This window comes from Amphiura filiformis, chromosome 2, assembly GCF_039555335.1.
Source record: "Amphiura filiformis chromosome 2, Afil_fr2py, whole genome shotgun sequence".
Taxonomy (NCBI): domain Eukaryota; kingdom Metazoa; phylum Echinodermata; class Ophiuroidea; order Amphilepidida; family Amphiuridae; genus Amphiura; species Amphiura filiformis.
In genome coordinates, this window is record NC_092629.1 from 84743559 (window position 1) to 84767477 (window position 23919).

Genomic DNA, 23919 nt, shown 5'->3' on the forward strand with positions numbered 1-23919 from the left:
ATTCGGCCTAGTGCCGATTTTTATACTAAAAGAAAATGTGGCGAGACATGCCGTAATTTGCTCGATTCTGGTGCCGGTGTTTATAGAGCTCCTGCATTGATTTACATGGGTAATATTAAAATTGAAATATCTCAAGAACCGAATACTGTATGACACTGAAACAAACTTTGAAATAAAGCTTTTACATTTCTCTATCTGTTTTATGTCATTTTGGTGTTTGTCGGATAAGTGTGATTTTGCTATCAACTGCAGATAGCTCAAATTTAAATGCCCGTTGGTTGTCGTTTTTGTCTGCTGAACGAGATATACCACAGAAAAGCTTTCCAGAGACTTTACGTGCTAAATAGGGGTCACGCGTGTTGGCCATAAGACGAGTTACGTCCAACTTTGAAATATATATTTGATATCATCTTAACTAGAACAAAATTCTGCATAACATTTCTGAAAATGACTACACATTTTAGGTCCGACTAATTTTTCAGAAAATTAGTGCTATATAAAAAAAGTCACATTTTCCTGTGTTTACATCCGACTGATAACCGCTTTCTGACCTCGTTTGTTCATGCGCATATAATCGTAAATATCACTCAAATTTTCGCATTTTCTTTACAAATTTGTAGAGATCACATTCACAAGTTCTAGTAAAACACGATTTTCAACACTGAAATTGTTAATATTGTACCGATTTTCTAGAATTTTTATGCAAAGTTTGGGACTATAGGCGTGATAAACTTTTACCGGAAACCGCTTCGCAGGCGGATTTAGTGGTATATGAACCCAAAAGCGATATTTTATAGAATCATGTTACTGCTATTTTCTGAAGATCAAATTAAAATGTCAAATGTTGCTACATTTTGTTTTGCTTTATAATTTTAATTGCATGTGTTTTTTTCTTCTACCTACTGAATACTAGTAGGCTATATAGCTGAAATAAAATGCAGGCCTCTGTTTTCATTGTCCCCTGCGCGAGATGATTTTCGAATCGAATTAGGCCTACTGGTGATGATCTACTGAGAATCAAATTAAAATTGCAAATGTTGTGACATATTGTTTTGGTTTAATTTGGGACTATATATGCGTTAATTTGGGACTATATGAGATTCTAAATGCTAGGCCTATCTTCAGTAGATATAGCGAAAAAATCCTAAAACGCGCACGGTTACTCTGCGCGAATAACAAAAATCGGCATTCGGCCTATAGCCTATGTCGCGCTATTAAAAAAAAGGGGGGTAAAAATAGAGAAACAGGCAGATGCGGAAAGTGATGAGTCTGTAATATCGCTTTAAACTTCCTGATCGGGACTGATGAATTAGAAAGAAAAAACTCGCCGCTACATGATGAAGTAAAAGTTTAGAGAAATAATGTAAAACATTACTTCTAGAGTAGAAAGATGCAATGAATCGGGATGAGATTCTAAATGCTATTTATTTATTCCGCCCGCATTGCTATCTTCAGAAGATAGCCGTTTGCGGGCGCGTTCCGAGAAAATGATGCAGATCGTAAATGATGCATGCCGTAAGTGGGCTCGCGCGTGTTCACAGAGGATGATGCATGTCGCAACGGGTGATTTGCGAATCGCATCGTAAATGGTATCTTGGGTAGATAAAAAACAAACAAACAAACAAACAGACAGACAAACAAATTAATTTCATTTATTTTATTTTATTTACGTGATCAAGAGAGTAACTGCCGATGTCCCGGTTGACTGTTTTATCCCCCCGTCTTCTGATCCAAATTGCTTCTCTTGTTTGCTGGGTTCCATCTTTCTCGAGAAGTTTAGGCTTTTCCCAGTTTATGACATGATTTTCTATGGCAATGTGGTCGGTTATTGCCGATTTGTTAAGTTCGGTTGTTGACACAGATCTATTCTTTCTTGTGTGTTTCCTATCAGCGACTTTTTCAGCGTCTTTCTGATGTTCTTTGAGTCTCACTCCAAACGGACGTCCGTCTCGCCAATATAGGACTTGTCACATCCTTTACACTCAATTTCATACACTACTCCACTGGTCTTGGTGGTATCGACTTTATCCTTTGGGTGTACAAGTAACCTTTTCAACGTGTTGTGTGGCTTCATGGCGACAGGAATCTTATGTTTTTTGAAGATCCTCTGGCGTTTCTCTGATAGGCCTTCTACATAAGGGATAATTACCATGCCTTTAGTTTCTGTGTCCTGATTGGTGTTCTTCCGCTCTCTTTTGGTCTTGTCCAAATCTGCTTTTACTTCCACCTGTTATTTTGCTTTGTCAAAAGCCCACATTGGGTATCCACAACTGTACACTGCCTTCTTAATTCTACTCTCCTCCTCTTCCTTGTCTTCTGTGACGATGGTATGCATTCTGTCCAGTAAAGTTTTGACGACGCCGAATAAAAGTTCAAGTACTGATCGGTATGGGTTTTCTTTCTGTAGACCAACAGTTTAACACTACCATCCTCCTTTCTTACAATGAGTGTGTCTAAGAATGGGAGCTTGCCATTTTGCTCTTCCTCGTAAGTGAACTTAATGTTGCCCGTGGTGTCTACTCCGTTCAGGTGTTCTGTAAGTTGTTTTGTTGTGTCTTTCTTGATGATTTCCAACACGTCATCGACATAACGACGCCATAGACGGGGTTTGCATTCCAATGGTGCAGTGGCGATGGCCTTCTTCTCCAACCATTCCATGAACAGATTAGCTATTATTGCACTAACAGGACTACCCATAGCAGCGCCGAATCTTTGCCGGTAGATCACCCCTCTGAACGTGAAGTAAGTGGTTGTTAATATGAATTCTAGTAGATCCATAATGTCATTGACTGTTAAAAGTGTCCTATTTTTCAATGTTGTGTCCTCTTTAAGTCTCTCTTTTATGATTTCCATTGTCTCCTGAATTGGTGTATTTGTGAACAACGAAACTACATCGTGGCTGTTAAATATTTCATCTTCCTCTACGAGTACTCCATGCGAAAATCGCCGGAAGCAGCGGTCAATCCCGCGGGAAAAGTGGATCACCAGTGGTCATTCTGAAGAACAGAAGATGATGCATGTCGCAACGGGTGATTTGCAAAATCGCACCGTAAATAGCATCTTGGGTAGATAAAAAACAAACAAACAATCTGTGATGTGCCCTGAGGAATTTGATTTAATTTAATTATTTAACTTTGTTTACAAGCTGAAAGTATATTTCATGAGATGGGAAACCCCCTTGTATGTGCAAGATAATGGTGTGGAAAGTCATTTTTGGAATTCCCCCAAATTATTGTAAACAAAGTCTGAGCTATGTTTGGAACTTGGAAATCCCCAGTTCATTATTGCACCATAAGGAAAACCCCCCAGGAAGTGATGTAATGTGAAAGGTGAATGTGTATAATTAATCTTGGGAAATCCCAAGATTGCAGCAATGTTGTGAAAATGTGATTGAAGTAATGGTTTATTAATAGATGATGGGTTTTTTGCATGAGTACTGATATAAAAAGCTGGAGGCTTTTGTTGGGACTTTACAGAATGTCATGGGAGATTGAAAACTCCACATGTGTGTAATGGTCTTCGTGCTTCAAAAAAGAGAAGTACATTTTAACCAGTTATATAGCCAATAATTGAGCTAATTTTAATACAGCAACGAAGAAGACAGCGAGCACACAAAAGTGCTCTTCCTCATCAAAGGATTAAAAGTTCTTCTGTCAAATTGCTGGAGTTTGCTGGGTTTGTGAAGGCCACGCATCTGTCAAAAAACAGCGGAGCTGTGTTAAAGAAACCTGTTCCCTGGAAACAGAGTGATTGGTGAAAGAAACACCATTTTTGGAGAAAGCAGCGCAAGGAGATATATTTGTGGAGAAAGCATCGCAAGGAGATATATTTGTGGAGATAGCAGCGCAAAGGAGATTGGAGGAAGCATCATCATTTTCGTATGAGGATTTTATACGCAAGGATTTATAAATGCAAGTGTACTATGGACTTCGCTGATTTTCGCAGGACAAGTGAATAAGGATATATTACATCAGTCGTCCAGAACATTGCAAGAACTCTAGGATCACCAACAAGAAGACAGCTGGTTAAGTACTGATATAGTAAAACTGTCATTGTGTGATTTTATTGAATATGCGATATTGTTATTTTATGTACCAATCATACTCTGTTTTCAATTAAAGACTTAGATTTTGTTAGCTTAAACAAACAGTGTATTTGTGTTGTGCATTCGTGTGAGTTCGGGAAAAAGGTGATTTTGGCCTTGAGTCAAGTACGACTCGTAACAAATCAATCAAACAAACAAACAAACAAACAAACGTGAAATATAAAAAAAATATACCAAATGATATTTCTCGGCATGCGGCCTATATGCCAAGCTATAAGAAAAAAGGGGGCAAAAAAGAGATAAAAATAGAAAAACAGTCAGATGCGGAAAGTGATGAGTCTGTAATTTCGCTTTAAACTTTCAGATCGGAACTAATGTATTAGAAAGAAAAACTTCTCCGCTATATGATGAAGTAAAAATTGAGAGCAAATAATGTGAAACATTACTTCTAGAGTAGAAAGATACAATGAATCGGGATGAGATTCTAAATGCTATTTAGGCCCGCAATGCTATCTTCAGAAGATAGCCATTTGCGGGCGAGTTCCGAGAAAATGATGCAGATCGTAAATGATGCATGCCGTAAGTGGGCTCGCGCGTGTTCACAGAAGATGATGCATGTCGCAACTGGTGATTTGCAAATCGGACCCTAAATGGTATCTTGGGTAGATAAAAAACAAACAAACAGACAGACAAACAAACATGAAATATAAAAAAAATATACTAAATGATCTTTCTCGGCATTCGGCCTATATGCCAAGCTATAAGAAAAAAAGGAGCAAAAAAGAGGTAAAAATTCGCCGCTACATAATGAAGTAAAAATTTAGAGAAAATAATGTAGAACATTGCTTCTAGAGTAGAAAGATGCAATGAATCGGGATGAGATTCTAAATGCTATTTATTTATTAGGTCTCCAATGCTATCTTCAGAAGATAGCCGTTTGCGGGCGCGTTCCGAGAAAATGATGCATGCCGTAAGTGGGCTCGCGCGTGTTCACAGAGGATGATGCATGTCACAACGGGTGACTTGCAAATCGCACCGTAAATGGTATCTTGGGTAGATAAAAAACAAACAAACAAACAAACAGACAAACAAACATGAAATATAAATAAAATATACCAAATGATCTTTCTCGGAATTCGCCCTATATGCCAAGCTATAAGAAAAAAGGGGGCAAAAAAGAGGTAAAAATAGAAAAACAGTCAGATACGGAAAGTGATGAGTCTGTAATTTCGCTTTAAACTTTCAGATCGGAACTAATGTATTAGATAGATAATACTCCGAGCTCCATGATGTACACAAAAAATAATGTAAAATATTACTTCTAGAGTAGAAGATGCAATGAATCGGGATGAGATTCTAAATGCTATCTTCAGTAGATATAGCGAAAAAATCCTAAAACTCGCACGGTTACTCTGCCCGAATTTAAAAAATCGGCATTCGGCCTATAAAAAATCGGCCTATAATAGGCCCTATGCCGCGCTATTAAAAAAAAGGGAGAAAAAAGAGGTAAAAATAGAGAAACAGGCAGATGATAATCTCTGCTTTATAAGTGCCGTTTAAAATTTTGGTCAGCTTCGTTATTTTTACATTTCTTTATAGCTCTGCAGTCGGCATGCCGATTTTTCTCTGAGCGCGTAACCCCGTTCAATGCAGTTTTACCGTTTCGCGCCGTACTGAATCATCCCCGTTCAATGCAGTTTTACCGTTTCGCGCCGTACTGAATCATCATCTACAACGCGTGCTAGGCAATGTTTTTTTGTTTTGTTTTGTTTTTAATATTATTATTATTATTATTATTATTTTGCTTTCTTTCTTCTGAAGATAGCAATTTTGGTCAGCTTCGTCATTTTAATATTTCTTTATAGCTTTGCATTCGGCCTAGTGCCGATTTTTATACTAAAAGAAAATGTGGCGAGACATGCCGTAATTTGCTCGATTCTGGTGCCGGTGTCTATAGAGCTCCTGCATTGATTTACATGGGTAATATTAAAATTGAAATATCTCAAGAACCGAATACTGTATGACACTGAAACAAACTTTGAAATAAAGCTTTTACATTTCTCTATCTGTTTTATGTCATTTTGGTGTTTGTCGGATGAGTGTGATATTGCTATCAACTGCAGATAGCTTAAATTTAAATGCCCGTTGGTTGTCGTTTTTGTCTGCTGAACGGAGATAAAGGGTCATACCACAGAAAAGCTTTCCAGAGACTTTACGTGCTAATTTATAGGGGTCACGCGTTTTGGCCATAAGACGAGTTACGTCCAACTTTGAAATATATATTTGATATCATCTTAACTAGAACAAAATTCTGCATAACATTTCTGAAAATGACTACACATTTTAGGTCCGACTAATTTTTCAGAAAATTAGTGCTATATAAAAAGGTCACATTTTCCTGTGTTTACATCCGACTGCTAACCGCTTTCTGACCTCGTTTGTTCATGCGCATATAATCGTAAATATCACTCAAATTTTCGCATTTTCTTTACAAATTTGTAGAGATCACATTCACAAGTTCTAGTAAAACACGATTTTCAACACTAAAATTGTTAATATTGTACAGATTTTCTAGAATTTTTATGCAAAGTTTGGGACTATAGGCGTGATAAACTTTTACCGGAAACCGCTTCGCTGGCGGATTTAGTGTAATATGAACCCAATGATGAAGTAAAAATTTAGAGAAAATAATGTAAAACATTACTTCTAGAGTAGAAAGATGCAATGAATCGGGATGAGATTCTAAATGCTATTTATTTATTAGGCCCGCAATGCTATCTTCAGAAGATAGCCGTTTGCGGGCGCCAAAAGTGATGAGTCTGTAATTTCGCTTTAAACTTTCAGATCGAAACTAATGTATTAGAAAGAAAAAAAATCGCTGCTATATACATGATGAAGTAAAATTTAGAGAAAATAATGTGAAACATTACTTCTAGAGCAGAAAGATGCAATGAATCGGGATGAGATTCTAAATGCTATGTATTTATTAGGCCCGAAATGCTATCTTCAGAAGATAGCCGTTTGCGGGCGCGTACCGAGAAAATGATGCAGATCGTAAATGATGCATGCCGTAAGTGGGCTCGCGCGTGTTCACAGAAGATGATGCATGTCGCAACGGGTGATTTGCAAATCGCACCGTAAATGGTATCTTGGGTAGATAAAAAAACAAACAATCAAACAAACAAACAAACAAAAAAACAGACAAACAGACAGACAAACAAACATGAAATATAAAAGAATATACCAAATGATCTTTCTGACTCGTCTCATGCTAAGTTTTATGATTTCCTTCTTTTTGTATTATTTCATTAGGTTTAAAAATGCTATCATCAATCAGTAGATAGGCCTAACAAAATATAATTATTCAACCTTTCTCAATTTCTTTGTATTTTACAAATAAATACTATCTTGAGTAGATAGCGGAAAACCTACAAGCAAACAAATAACATCAAAACAAACTTTCCTAACAGTCGTTATTTTAATATTTTCTGTTGTTTTATTAGGCCCGCAATGCTATCTTCAGATCGTAAATGATGCAGATCGTAAGTGGGCTCACGCGTACGCGCGTTCACAGAAGATGATGGATGTCGCAACGGGTGGTTTAAAAATGCTATCATCAATCAGTAGATAGGCCTAACAAAATATAATTATTCAACCTTTCTCAATTTCTTTGTATTTTACAAATAAATACTATCTTGAGTAGATAGCGGAAAACCTACAAGCAAACAAATAACATCAAAACAAACTTTCCTAACAGTCGTTATTTTAATATTTTCTGTTGTTTTATTAGGCCCGCAATGCTATCTTCAGATCGTAAATGATGCAGATCGTAAGTGGGCTCACGCGTACGCGCGTTCACAGAAGATGATGGATGTCGCAACGGGTGATTTGCAAATTCCACCGTAAATGGATAAAAACAAACAAACAGACAGACAAACAAGCATGAAATATAAAAGAATATACCAAATGATCTTTCTGACTCGTCTCATGCTAAGTCTTATGATTTCCTTCATTTTTGTATTATTTCATTAGGTTTAAAAATGCTATCATCAGTAGATAGGCCTAACAAAATATAATTATTCAACCTTTCTCAATTTCTTTGTATTTTACAAATAAATACTATCTTGAGTAGATAGCGGAAAACCTACAAGCAAACATTAATAACATCAAAACAAACTTTCCTAACAGACGTGTTTTTAATATTTTCTGTTGTTTTATTAGGCCCGCAATGCTATCTTCAGAAGATAGCCGTTTGCGATCGCGATGCGAGAAAATGATGCAGGTCGTAAATGATGCAGATCGTAAATGATGCAGATTGTAAATGATGCAGATCGTAAATGATGCAGATCGCAAGTGGGCTCACGCGTACGCGCGTTCACAGAAGATGATGGATGTCGCAACGGGTGATTTGCAAATTGCACCGTAAATGGATAAAAAACGAACAAACAGACAGACAAACAAACATGAAATATAAAAGAATATACCAAATGATCTTTCTGACTCGTCTCATGCTAACTTTTATTATTTCCTTCTTTTTTGTATTATTTCATTAGGTTTAAAAATGCTATCATCAGTAGATAGGCCTAACAAAATATAATTATTCAACCTTTCAAAATTTCTTTATATTACAAATAAATACTATCTTGAGTAGATAGCGGAAAACTAACAAGCAAACAAATAACATCAAAACAAACTTTCCTAACAGACGTTTTCTTAATATTTTCTGTTGTATTATTAGGCCCGCAAATTATGCTATCTTCAGAAGATAGCCGTTTGCGAGCGCGATGCGAGAAAATGATGCAGATCGTAAATAATACAGATCGTAAATGATGCAGATCGTAAATGATGCAGATCGTAAGTGGGCTCACGCGTACGCGAGTTCACAGAAGATGATGGATGTCGCAACGGGTGATTTGCAAATTGCACCGTAAATGGAGAAAAAACAAACAAACAGACAGACAAACAAACATGAAATATAAAAGAATATACCGAATGATCTTTCTGACTCGCCTCATGCTAAGTCTTATGATTTCCTTCATTTTCGTATTATTTCATTAGGTTTAAAAATGCTATCATCAATAGATAGGCCTAACAAAATATAATTATTCAACATTTCTCAATTTCTTTGTATTTTACAAATAAATACTATCTTGAGTAGATAGCGGAAAACCTACAAGCAAACAAATAACATCAAAACAAACTTTCCTAACAGACGTTTTCTTAATATTTTCTGTTGTTTTATTAGGCCCGCAATGCTATCTTCAGAAGATAGCCGTTTGCGAGGGCGATGCGAGAAAATGATGCAGATCGTAAATGATGCAGATCGTAAATGATGCAGATCGTAAGTGGGCTCACGCGTACGCGCGTTCACAGAAGATGATGGATGTCGCAACGGGTGATTTGCAAATTCCACCGTAAATGGATAAAAACAAACAAACAGACAGACAAACAAGCATGAAATATAAAAGAATATACCAAATGATCTTTCTGACTCGTCTCATGCTAAGTCTTATGATTTCCTTCATTTTTGTATTATTTCATTAGGTTTAAAAATGCTATCATCAGTAGATAGGCCTAACAAAATATAATTATTCAACCTTTCTCAATTTCTTTGTATTTTACAAATAAATACTATCTTGAGTAGATAGCGGAAAACCTACAAGCAAACAAATAACATCAAAACAAACTTTCCTAACAGACGTTTTCTTAATATTTTCTGTTGTTTTATTAGACCCGCAATGCTATCTTCAGAAGATAGCCGTTTGCGAGGGCGATGCGAGAAAATGATGCAGATCGTAAATGATGCAGATCGTAAATGATGCAGATCGTAAATGATGCAGATCGTAAATGATGCAGATCGTAAGTGGGCTCACGCGTACGCGCGTTCACAGAAGATGATGGATGTCGCAACGGGTGAATTGCAAATTCCACCGTAAATGGATAAAAACAAACAAACAGACAGACAAACAAACATGAAATATAAAAGAATATACCAAATGATCTTTCTGACTCGTCTCATGCTAAGTCTTATGATTTCCTTCTTTTTTGTATTATTTCATTAGGTTTGAAAATGCTATCATCAGTAGATAGGCCTAACAAAATATAATTATTCAACCTTTCTCAATTTCTTTGTATTTTACAAATAAATACTATATCTTGAGTAGATAGCGGAAAACTAACAAGCAAACAAATAACATCAAAACAAACTTTCCTAAAAGACGTTTTCTTAATATTTTCTGTTGTATTATTAGGCCCGAAAATTATGCTATCTTCAGAAGATAGCCGTTTGCGAGCGCGATGCGAGAAAATGATGCAGATCGTAAATGATGCAGATCGTAAATGATGCAGATCGTAAATGATGCAGATCGTAAATGATACAGATCGTAAATGATGCAGATCGTAAATGATGCAGATCGTAAATGATGCAGATCGTAAGTGGGCTCACGCGTACGCGCGTTCACAGAAGATGATGGATGTCGCAACGGGTGATTTGCAAATTGCACCTTAAATGGATAAAAAACAAACAAACAGACAGACAAACAAACATGAAATATAAAAGAATATACCAAATGATCTTTGTGACTCGTCTCATGCTAAGTCTTATGATTTCCTTCATTTTGTATTATTTCATTAGGTTTAAAAAATGCTATCATCAGTAGATAGGCCTAACAAAATATAATTATTCAACCTTTCTCAATTTCTTTGTATTTTACAAATACATACTAGGCTATCTTGAGTAGATAGCGGAAAACCTACAAGCAATCAAATAACATCAAAACAAAATTTCCTAAGAGACGTTTTCTTAATATTTTCTGTTGTTTTATTAGGCCCGCAATGCTATCTTCAGAAGATAGCCGTTTGCGAGCGCGATGCGAGAAAATGATGCAGATCGTAAATGATGCAGATCGTAAGTGGGCTCACGCGTACGCGTGTTCACAGAAGATGATGGATGTCGCAACGGGTGATTTGCAAATTGCACCTTAAATGGATAAAAATCTAACAAACAGACAGACAAACAAACATGAAATATAAAAGAATATACCAAATAATCTTTCTGACTCGTCTCATGGTAAGTCTTATGATTTCCTTCATATTTGTATTATTTCATTAGGTTTAAAAATGCTATCATCAGTAGATAGGCCTAACAAAATATAATTATTCAACCTTTCTCAATTTCTTTGTATTTTACAAATAAATACTATCTTGAGTAGATAGCGGAAAACCTACAAGCAAACAAATAACATCAAAACAAACTTTCTTAAGAGACGTTTTCTTAATATTTTTTGTTGTTTTATTAGGCCCGCAATGCTATCTTCAGAAGATAGCCGTTTGCGAGCGCGATGCGAGAAAATGATGCAGATCGTAAATGATGCAGATCGTAAATGATGCAGATCGTAAAATGATGCAGATCGTAAATGATGCAGATCGTGAATGATGCAGATCGTAAATGATGCAGATCGTAAATGATGCAGATCATAAGTGGGCTCACGCGTACGCGCGTTCACAGAAGATGATGGATGTCGCAACGGGTGATTTGCAAATTGCACCTTAAATGGATAAAAACAAACAAACAGACAGACAAACAAACATGAAATATAAAAGAATATACCAAATGATCTTTGTGACTCGTCTCATGCTAAGTCTTATGATTTCCTTCATTTTTGTATTATTTCATTAGGTTTAAAAATGCTATCATCAGTAGATAGGCCTAACAAAATATAATTATTCAACCTTTCTCAATTTCTTTGTATTTTACAAATAAATACTATATCTTGAGTAGATAGCGGAAAACTAACAAGCAAACAAATAACATCAAAACAAACTTTCCTAAAAGACGTTTTCTTAATATTTTCTGTTGTATTATTAGGCCCACAAATTATGCTATCTTCAGAAGATAGCCGTTTGCGAGCGCGATGCGAGAAAATGATGCAGATCGTAAATGATGCAGATCGTAAAGGATGCAGATCGTAAATGATGCAGATCGTAAATGATACAGATCGTAAATGATGCAGATCGTAAATGATGCAGATCGTAAATGATGCAGATCGTAAGTGGGCTCATGCGCACGCGCGTTCGCAGAAGATGATGGATGTCGCAACGGGTGATTTGGAAATTGCACCTTAAATGGATAAAAAACAAACAAACAGACAGACAAACAAACATGAAATATAAAAGAATATACCAAATGATCTTTGTGACTCGTCTCATGCTAAGTCTTATGATTTCCTTCATTTTGTATTATTTCATTAGGTTTAAAAATGCTATCATCATCAGTAGATAGGCCTAACAAAATATAATTATTCAACCTTTCTCAATTTCTTTGTATTTTACAAATACATACTAGGCTATCTTGAGTAGATAGCGGAAAACCTACAAGCAATCAAATAACATCAAAACAAACTTTCCTAAGAGACGTTTTCTTAATATTTTCTGTTGTTTTATTAGGCCCGCAATGCTATCTTCAGAAGATAGCCGTTTGCGAGCGCGATGCGAGAAAATGATGCAGATCGTAAATGATGCAGATCGTAAATGATGCAGATCGTAAAATGATGCAGATCGTAAATGATGCAGATCGTAAGTGGGCTCACGCGTACGCGCGTTCACAGAAGATGATGGATGTCGCAACGGGTGAATTGCAAATTCCACCGTAAATGGATAAAAACAAACAAACAGACAGACAAACAAACATGAAATATAAAAGAATATACCAAATGATCTTTCTGACTCGTCTCATGCTAAGTCTTATGATTTCCTTCTTTTTTTGTATTATTTCATTAGGTTTGAAAATGCTATCATCAGTAGATAGGCCTAACAAAATATAATTATTCAACCTTTCTCAATTTCTTTGTATTTTACAAATAAATACTATATCTTGAGTAGATAGCGGAAAACTAACAAGCAAACAAATAACATCAAAACAAACTTTCCTAAAAGACGTTTTCTTAATATTTTCTGTTGTATTATTAGGCCCACAAATTATGCTATCTTCAGAAGATAGCCGTTTGCGAGCGCGATGCGAGAAAATGATGCAGATCGTAAATGATGCAGATCGTAAAGGATGCAGATCGTAAATGATGCAGATCGTAAGTGGGCTCACGCGTACGCGCGTTCACAGAAGATGATGGATGTCGCAACGGGTGATTTGCAAATTGCACCTTAAATGGATAAAAATCTAACAAACAGACAGACAAACAAACATGAAATATAAAAGAATATACCAAATGATCTTTCTGACTCGTCTCATGGTAAGTCTTATGATTTCCTTCATTTTTGTATTATTTCATTAGGTTTAAAAATGCTATCATCAGTAGATAGGCCTAACAAAATATAATTATTCAACCTTTCTCAATTTCTTTGTATTTTACAAATAAATACTATCTTGAGTAGATAGCGGAAAACCTACAAGCAAACAAATAACTTCAAAACAAACTTTCTTAAGAGACGTTTTCTTAATATTTTCTGTTGTTTTATTAGGCCCGCAATGCTATCTTCAGAAGATAGCCGTTTGCGAGCGCGATGCGAGAAAATGATGCAGATCGTAAATGATGCAGATCGTAAGTGGGCTCACGCGTACGCGTGTTCACAGAAGATGATGGATGTCGCAACGGGTGATTTGCAAATTGCACCTTAAATGGATAAAAATCTAACAAACAGACAGACAAACAAACATGAAATATAAAAAGAATATACCAAATGATCTTTCTGACTCGTCTCATGGTAAGTCTTATGATTTCCTTCATATTTGTATTATTTCATTAGGTTTAAAAATGCTATCATCAGTAGATAGGCCTAACAAAATATAATTATTCAACCTTTCTCAATTTCTTTGTATTTTACAAATAAATACTATCTTGAGTAGATAGCGGAAAACCTACAAGCAAACAAATAACATCAAAACAAACTTTCTTAGGAGACGTTTTCTTAATATTTTTTGTTGTTTTATTAGGCCCGCAATGCTATCTTCAGAAGATAGCCGTTTGCGAGCGCGATGCGAGAAAATGATGCAGATCGTAAATGATGCAGATCGTAAATGATGCAGATCGTAAGTGGGCTCACGCGTACGCGCGTTCACAGAAGATGATGGATGTCGCAACGGGTGATTTGCAAATTGCACCTTAAATGGATAAAAAACAAACAAACAGACAGACAAACAAACATGAAATATAAAAGAATATACCAAATGATCTTTGTGACTCGTCTCATGCTAAGTCTTATGATTTCCTTCATTTTGTATTATTTCATTAGGTTTAAAAATGCTATCATCATCAGTAGATAGGCCTAACAAAATATAATTATTCAACCTTTCTCAATTTCTTTGTATTTTACAAATACATACTAGGCTATCTTGAGTAGATAGCGGAAAACCTACAAGCAATCAAATAACATCAAAACAAACTTTCCTAAGAGACGTTTTCTTAATATTTTCTGTTGTTTTATTAGGCCCGCAATGCTATCTTCAGAAGATAGCCGTTTGCGAGCGCGATGCGAGAAAATGATGCAGATCGTAAATGATGCAGATCGTAAATGATGCAGATCGTAAATGATGCAGATCGTAAGTGGGCTCACGCGTACGCGTGTTCACAGAAGATGATGGATGTCGCAACGGGTGATTTGCAAATTGCATCTTAAATGGATAAAAATCTAACAAACAGACAGACAGACAAACAAACATGAAATATAAAAGAATATACCAAATGATCTTTCTGACTCGTCTCATGCTAAGTCTATATGATTTCCTTCATTTTTGTATTATTTCATTAGGTTTAAAAATGCTATCATCAGTAGATAGGCCTAACAAAATATAATTATTCAACCTTTCTCAATTTCTTTGTATTTTACAAATAAATACTATCTTGAGTAGATAGCGGAAAACCTACAAGCAAACAAATAACATCAAAACAAACTTTCCTAACAGACGTTTTCTTAATATTTTCTTTTGTTTTATTAGGCCCGCAATGCTATCTTCAGAAGATAGCCGTTTACGAGGGCGATGCGAGAAAATGATGCAGATCGTAAATGATGCAGATCATAAGTGGGCGCACGCGTACGCGCGTTCACAGAAGATGATGGATGTCGCAACGGGTGATTTGCAAATTGCACCTTAAATGGATAAAAATCAAAACAAACAGACAGACAAACAAACATGAAATATAAAAGAATATACCAAATGATCTTTGTGACTCGTCTCATGCTAAGTCTTATGATTTCCTTCATTTTTGTATTATTTCATTAGGTTTAAAAATGCCATCATCATCAGTAGATAGGCCTAACAAAATATCATTATTCAACCTTTCTCAATTTCTTTGTATTTTACAAATACATACTATCTTGAGTAGATAGCGGAAAACCTACAAGCAATCAAATAACATCAAAACAAACTTTCCTAAGAGACGTTTTCTTAATATTTTCTGTTGTTTTATTAGGCCCGCAATGCTATCTTCAGAAGATAGCCGTTTGCGAGCGCGATGCGAGAAAATGATGCAGATCGTAAATGATGCAGATCGTAAATGATGCAGATCGTAAAATGATGCAGATCGTAAATGATGCAGATCGTAAGTGGGCTCACGCGTACGCGCGTTCACAGAAGATGATGGATGTCGCAACGGGTGATTTGCAAATTGCAACGTAAATGGATAAAAAACAAACAAACAGACAGACAGACAAACATGAAATATAAAAGAATATACCAAATGATCTTTCTGACTCGTCTCATGCTAAGTCTTATGACTTCCTTCTTTTTTTATTATTTCATTAGGTTTGAAAATGCTATCATCAGTAGATAGGCCTAACAAAATATAATTATTCAACCTTTCTCAATTTCTTTGTATTTTACAAATAAATACTATCTTGAGTAGATAGCGGAAAACTAACAAGCAAACAAATAACATCAAAATAAACTTTTCTAACAGACGTTTTCTTAATATTTTCTGTTGTTTTATTAGGCCCACAATGCTATCTTCAGAAGATAGCCGTTTGCGAGGGCGATGCGAGAAAATGATGCAGATCGTAAATGATGCAGATCGTAAGTGGGCTCACGCGTACGCGTGTTCACAGAAGATGATGGCTGTCGCAACGGGTGATTTGCAAATTGCACCGTAAATGGATAAAAAAACAAACAAACAGACAGACAAACAAATATGAAATATAAAAGAATATAGCCTACCAAATGATCTTTCTGACTCGTCTCATGCTAAGTCTTATGATTTCCTTCATTTTTGTATTATTTCATTAGGTTTAAAAATGCTATCATCAGTAGATAGGCCTAACAAAATATAATTATTCAACCTTTCTCAATTTCTTTGTATTTTACAAATAAATACTATCTTGAGTAGATAGCGGAAAACCTACAAGCAAACAAATAACATCAAAACAAACTTTCCTAACAGACGTTTTCTTAATATTTTCTGTTGTTTTATTAGACCCGCAATGCTATCTTCAGAAGATAGCCGTTTGCGAGGGCGATGCGAGAAAATGATGCAGATCGTAAATGATGCAGATCGTAAATGATGCAGATCGTAAATGATGCAGATCGTAAATGATGCAGATCGTAAGTGGGCTCACGCGTACGCGCGTTCACAGAAGATGATGGATGTCGCAACGGGTGAATTGCAAATTCCACCGTAAATGGATAAAAAACAAACAAACAGACAGACAGACAGACATGAAATATAAAAGAATATACCAAATGATCTTTCTGACTCGTCTCATGCTAAGTCTTATGATTTCTTTCTTTTTTGTATTATTTCATTAGGTTTGAAAATGCTATCATCAGTAGATAGGCCTAACAAAATATAATTATTCAACCTTTCTCAATTTCTTTGTATTTTACAAATAAATACTATATCTTGAGTAGATAGCGGAAAACTAACAAGCAAACAAATAACATCAAAACAAACTTTCCTAAGAGACGTTTTCTTAATATTTTCTGTTGTATTATTAGGCCCGCAATTATGCTATCTTCAGAAGATAGCCGTTTGCGAGCGCGATGCGAGAAAATGATGCAGATCGTAAATGATGCAGATCGTAAATGATGCAGATCGTAAATGATGCAGATCGTAAATGATGCAGATCATAAGTGGGCTCACGCGTACGCGCGTTCACAGAAGATGATGGATGTCGCAACGGGTGATTTGCAAATTGCACCTTAAATGGATAAAAATCTAACAAACAGACAGACAAACAAACATGAAATATAAAAGAATATACCAAATGATCTTTGTGACTCGTCTCATGCTAAGTCTTATGATTTCCTTCATTTTTGTATTATTTCATTAGGTTTAAAAATGCCATCATCATCAGTAGATAGGCCTAACAAAATATAATTATTCAACCTTTCTCAATTTCTTTGTATTTTACAAATACATACTATCTTGAGTAGATAGCGGAAAACCTACAAGCAATCAAATAACATCAAAACAAACTTTCCTAAGAGACGTTTTCTTAATATTTTCTGTTGTTTTATTAGGCCCGCAATGCTATCTTCAGAAGATAGCCGTTTGCGAGCGCGATGCGAGAAAATGATGCAGATCGTAAATGATGCAGATCGTAAATGATGCAGATCGTAAAATGATGCAGATCGTAAATGATGCAGATCGTAAGTGGGCTCACGCGTACGCGCGTTCACAGAAGATGATGGATGTCGCAACGGGTGATTTGCAAATTGCAACGTAAATGGATAAAAAACAAACAAACAGACAGACAGACAAACATGAAATATAAAAGAATATACCAAATGATCTTTCTGACTCGTCTCATGCTAAGTCTTATGACTTCCTTCTTTTTTGTATTATTTCATTAGGTTTGAAAATGCTATCATCAGTAGATAGGCCTAACAAAATATAATTATTCAACCTTTCTCAATTTCTTTGTATTTTACAAATAAATACTATCTTGAGTAGATAGCGGAAAACTAACAAGCAAACAAATAACATCAAAATAAACTTTTCTAACAGACGTTTTCTTAATATTTTCTGTTGTTTTATTAGGCCCACAATGCTATCTTCAGAAGATAGCCGTTTGCGAGGGCGATGCGAGAAAATGATGCAGATCGTAAATGATGCAGATCGTAAGTGGGCTCACGCGTACGCGTGTTCACAGAAGATGATGGCTGTCGCAACGGGTGATTTGCAAATTGCACCGTAAATGGATAAAAAACAAACAAACAGACAGACAAACAAATATGAAATATAAAAGAATATAGCCTACCAAATGATCTTTCTGACTCGTCTCATGCTAAGTCTTATGATTTCCTTCATTTTTGTATTATTTCATTAGGTTTAAAAATGCTATCATCAGTAGATAGGCCTAACAAAATATAATTATTCAACCTTTCTCAATTTCTTTGTATTTTACAAATAAATACTATCTTGAGTAGATAGCGGAAAACCTACAAGCAAACAAATAACATCAAAACAAACTTTCCTAACAGACGTTTTCTTAATATTTTCTGTTGTTTTATTAGACCCGCAATGCTATCTTCAGAAGATAGCCGTTTGCGAGGGCGATGCGAGAAAATGACGTAGTTCGTAATTTATGCAGATCCTAAATGTTGCAGATCGTAAATGATGCAGATCGTAAATGATGCAGATCGTAAGTGGGCTCACGCGTACGCGCGTTCACAGAAGATGATGGATGTCGCAACGGGTGAATTGCAAATTCCACCGTAAATGGATCAAAAAACAAACAAACAGACAGACAGACAGACATGAAATATAAAAGAATATACCAAATGATCTTTCTGACTCGTCTCATGCTAAGTCTTATGATTTCTTTCTTTTTTGTATTATTTCATTAGGTTTGAAAATGCTATCATCAGTAGATAGGCCTAACAAAATATAATTATTCAACCTTTCTCAATTTCTTTGTATTTTACAAATAAATACTATATCTTGAGTAGATAGCGGAAAACTAACAAGCAAACAAATAACATAAAAACAAACTTTCCTAAGAGACGTTTTCTTAATATTTTCTGTTGTATTATTAGGCCCACAAATTATGCTATCTTCAGAAGATAGCCGTTTGCGAGCGCGATGCGAGAAAATTATGCAGATCGTAAATGATGCAGATCGTAAATGATGCAGATCGTAAATGATGCAGATCGTAAATGATGCAGATCATAAGTGGGCTCACGCGTACGCGTGTTCACAGAAGATGATGGATGTCGCAACGGGTGATTTGCAAATTGCACCTTAAATGGATAAAAATCTAACAAACAGACAGACAAACAAACATGAAATATAAAAGAATATACCAAATGATCTTTCTGACTCGTCTCATGGTAAGTCTTATGATTTCCTTCATTTTTGTATTATTTCATTAGGTTTAAAAATGCTATCATCAGTAGATAGGCCTAACAAAATATAGTAGATAGCGGAAAACCTACAAGCAAACAAATAACATCAAAACAAACTTTCCTAACAGACGTTTTCTTAATATTTTCTGTTGTTTTATTAGACCCGCAATGCTATCTTCAGAAGATAGCCGTTTGCGAGGGCGATGCGAGAAAATGATGCAGATCGTAAATGATGCAGATCGTAAATGATGCAGATCGTAAATGATGCAGATCGTAAGTGGGCTCACGCGTACGCGCGTTCACAGAAGATGATGGATGTCGCAACGGGTGAATTGCAAATTCCACCGTAAATGGATAATAAAAAAAAAAAAAAACCAGACAGAAAAACAAACATGAAATATAAAAGAATATACCAAATGATCTTTCTGACTCGTCTCATGCTAAGTCTTATGATTTCCTTCTTTTTTGTATTATTTCATTAGGTTTGAAAATGCTATCATCAGTAGATAGGCCTAACAAAATATCATTATTCAACCTTTCTCAATTTCTTTGTATTTTACAAATACATACTATCTTGAGTAGATAGCGGAAAACCTACAAGCAATCAAATAACATCAAAACAAACTTTCCTAAGAGACGTTTTCTTAATATTTTCTGTTGTTTTATTAGGCCCGCAATGCTATCTTCAGAAGATAGCCGTTTGCGAGCGCGATGCGAGAAAATGATGCAGATCGTAAATGATGCAGATCGTAAATGATGCAGATCGTAAAATGATGCAGATCGTAAATGATGCAGATCGTAAGTGGGCTCACGCGTACGCGCGTTCACAGAAGATGATGGATGTCGCAACGGGTGATTTGCAAATTGCAACGTAAATGGATAAAAAAACAAACAAACAGACAGACAGACAAACATGAAATATAAAAGAATATACCAAATGATCTTTCTGACTCGTCTCATGCTAAGTCTTATGACTTCCTTCTTTTTTGTATTATTTCATTAGGTTTGAAAATGCTATCATCAGTAGATAGGCCTAACAAAATATAATTATTCAACCTTTCTCAATTTCTTTGTATTTTACAAATAAATACTATCTTGAGTAGATAGCGGAAAACTAACAAGCAAACAAATAACATCAAAATAAACTTTTCTAACAGACGTTTTCTTAATATTTTCTGTTGTTTTATTAGGCCCACAATGCTATCTTCAGAAGATAGCCGTTTGCGAGGGCGATGCGAGAAAATGATGCAGATCGTAAATGATGCAGATCGTAAGTGGGCTCACGCGTACGCGTGTTCACAGAAGATGATGGCTGTCGCAACGGGTGATTTGCAAATTGCACCGTAAATGGATAAAAAAAACAAACAAACAGACAGACAAACAAATATGAAATATAAAAGAATATAGCCTACCAAATGATCTTTCTGACTCGTCTCATGCTAAGTCTTATGATTTCCTTCATTTTGTATTATTTCATTAGGTTTAAAAATGCTATCATCAGTAGATAGGCCTAACAAAATATAATTATTCAACCTTTCTCAATTTCTTTGTATTTTACAAATAAATACTATCTTGAGTAGATAGCGGAAAACCTACAAGCAAACAAATAACATCAAAACAAACTTTCCTAACAGACGTTTTCTTAATATTTTCTGTTGTTTTATTAGACCCGCAATGCTATCTTCAGAAGATAGCCGTTTGCGAGGGCGATGCGAGAAAATGATGCAGATCGTAAATGATGCAGATCGTAAATGATGCAGATCGTAAATGATGCAGATCGTAAATGATGCAGATCGTAAGTGGGCTCACGCGTACGCGCGTTCACAGAAGATGATGGATGTCGCAACGGGTGAATTGCAAATTCCACCGTAAATGGATAAAAAACAAACAAACAGACAGACAGACAGACATGAAATATAAAAGAATATACCAAATGATCTTTCTGACTCGTCTCATGCTAAGTCTTATGATTTCTTTCTTTTTTGTATTATTTCATTAGGTTTGAAAATGCTATCATCAGTAGATAGGCCTAACAAAATATAATTATTCAACCTTTCTCAATTTCTTTGTATTTTACAAATAAATACTATATCTTGAGTAGATAGCGGAAAACTAACAAGCAAACAAATAACATCAAAACAAACTTTCCTAAGAGACGTTTTCTTAATATTTTCTGTTGTATTATTAGGCCCACAAATTATGCTATCTTCAGAAGATAGCCGTTTGCGAGCGCGATGCGAGAAAATGATGCAGATCGTAAATGATGCAGATCGTAAATGATGCAGATCGTAAATGATGCAGATCGTAAATGATGCAGATCATAAGTGGGCTCACGCGTACGCGCGTTCACAGAAGATGATGGATGTCGCAACGGGTGATTTGCAAATTGCACCTTAAATGGATAAAAATCTAACAAACAGACAGACAAACAAACATGAAATATAAAAGAATATACCAAATGATCTTTGTGACTCGTCTCATGCTAAGTCTTATGATTTCCTTCATTTTTGTATTATTTCATTAGGTTTAAAAATGCCATCATCATCAGTAGATAGGCCTAACAAAATATAATTATTCAACCTTTCTCAATTTCTTTGTATTTTACAAATACATACTATCTTGAGTAGATAGCGGAAAACCTACAAGCAATCAAATAACATCAAAACAAACTTTCCTAAGAGACGTTTTCTTAATATTTTCTGTTGTTTTATTAGGCCCGCAATGCTATCTTCAGAAGATAGCCGTTTGCGAGCGCGATGCGAGAAAATGATGCAGATCGTAAATGATGCAGATCGTAAATGATGCAGATCGTAAAATGATGCAGATCGTAAATGATGCAGATCGTAAGTGGGCTCACGCGTACGCGCGTTCACAGAAGATGATGGATGTCGCAACGGGTGATTTGCAAATTGCAACGTAAATGGATAAAAAAACAAACAAACAGACAGACAGACAAACATGAAATATAAAAGAATATACCAAATGATCTTTCTGACTCGTCTCATGCTAAGTCTTATGACTTCCTTCTTTTTTTGTATTATTTCATTAGGTTTGAAAATGCTATCATCAGTAGATAGGCCTAACAAAATATAATTATTCAACCTTTCTCAATTTCTTTGTATTTTACAAATAAATACTATCTTGAGTAGATAGCGGAAAACTAACAAGCAAACAAATAACATCAAAATAAACTTTTCTAACAGACGTTTTCTTAATATTTTCTGTTGTTTTATTAGGCCCACAATGCTATCTTCAGAAGATAGCCGTTTGCGAGGGCGATGCGAGAAAATGATGCAGATCGTAAATGATGCAGATCGTAAGTGGGCTCACGCGTACGCGTGTTCACAGAAGATGATGGCTGTCGCAACGGGTGATTTGCAAATTGCACCGTAAATGGATAAAAAAACAAACAAACAGACAGACAAACAAATATGAAATATAAAAGAATATAGCCTACCAAATGATCTTTCTGACTCGTCTCATGCTAAGTCTTATGATTTCCTTCATTTTTGTATTATTTCATTAGGTTTAAAAATGCTATCATCAGTAGATAGGCCTAACAAAATATAATTATTCAACCTTTCTCAATTTCTTTGTATTTTACAAATAAATACTATCTTGAGTAGATAGCGGAAAACCTACAAGCAAACAAATAACATCAAAACAAACTTTCCTAACAGACGTTTTCTTAATATTTTCTGTTGTTTTATTAGACCCGCAATGCTATCTTCAGAAGATAGCCGTTTGCGAGGGCGATGCGAGAAAATGATGCAGATCGTAAATGATGCAGATCGTAAATGATGCAGATCGTAAATGATGCAGATCGTAAATGATGCAGATCGTAAGTGGGCTCACGCGTACGCGCGTTCACAGAAGATGATGGATGTCGCAACGGGTGAATTGCAAATTCCACCGTAAATGGATCAAAAAACAAACAAACAGACAGACAGACAGACATGAAATATAAAAGAATATACCAAATGATCTTTCTGACTCGTCTCATGCTAAGTCTTATGATTTCTTTCTTTTTTGTATTATTTCATTAGGTTTGAAAATGCTATCATCAGTAGATAGGCCTAACAAAATATAATTATTCAACCTTTCTCAATTTCTTTGTATTTTACAAATAAATACTATATCTTGAGTAGATAGCGGAAAACTAACAAGCAAACAAATAACATAAAAACAAACTTTCCTAAGAGACGTTTTCTTAATATTTTCTGTTGTATTATTAGGCCCACAAATTATGCTATCTTCAGAAGATAGCCGTTTGCGAGCGCGATGCGAGAAAATTATGCAGATCGTAAATGATGCAGATCGTAAATGATGCAGATCGTAAATGATGCAGATCGTAAATGATGCAGATCATAAGTGGGCTCACGCGTACGCGTGTTCACAGAAGATGATGGATGTCGCAACGGGTGATTTGCAAATTGCACCTTAAATGGATAAAAATCTAACAAACAGACAGACAAACAAACATGAAATATAAAAGAATATACCAAATGATCTTTCTGACTCGTCTCATGGTAAGTCTTATGATTTCCTTCATTTTTGTATTATTTCATTAGGTTTAAAAATG

At 35.5% G+C, this 23919-nt stretch overlaps 1 protein-coding gene across 1 annotated transcript; it reads right to left on the reverse strand.

Annotated features, from left to right (window-relative positions):
• Nucleotides 1-2217: 2217 nt before the first annotated feature.
• LOC140144179 (uncharacterized) lies at nucleotides 2218-2853 on the reverse strand. Its single transcript, XM_072166008.1, has one exon. It carries the CDS (start codon nucleotides 2851-2853, stop codon nucleotides 2218-2220), a length of 636 nt encoding a protein of 211 aa, XP_072022109.1.
• Nucleotides 2854-23919: the final 21066 nt, after the last annotated feature.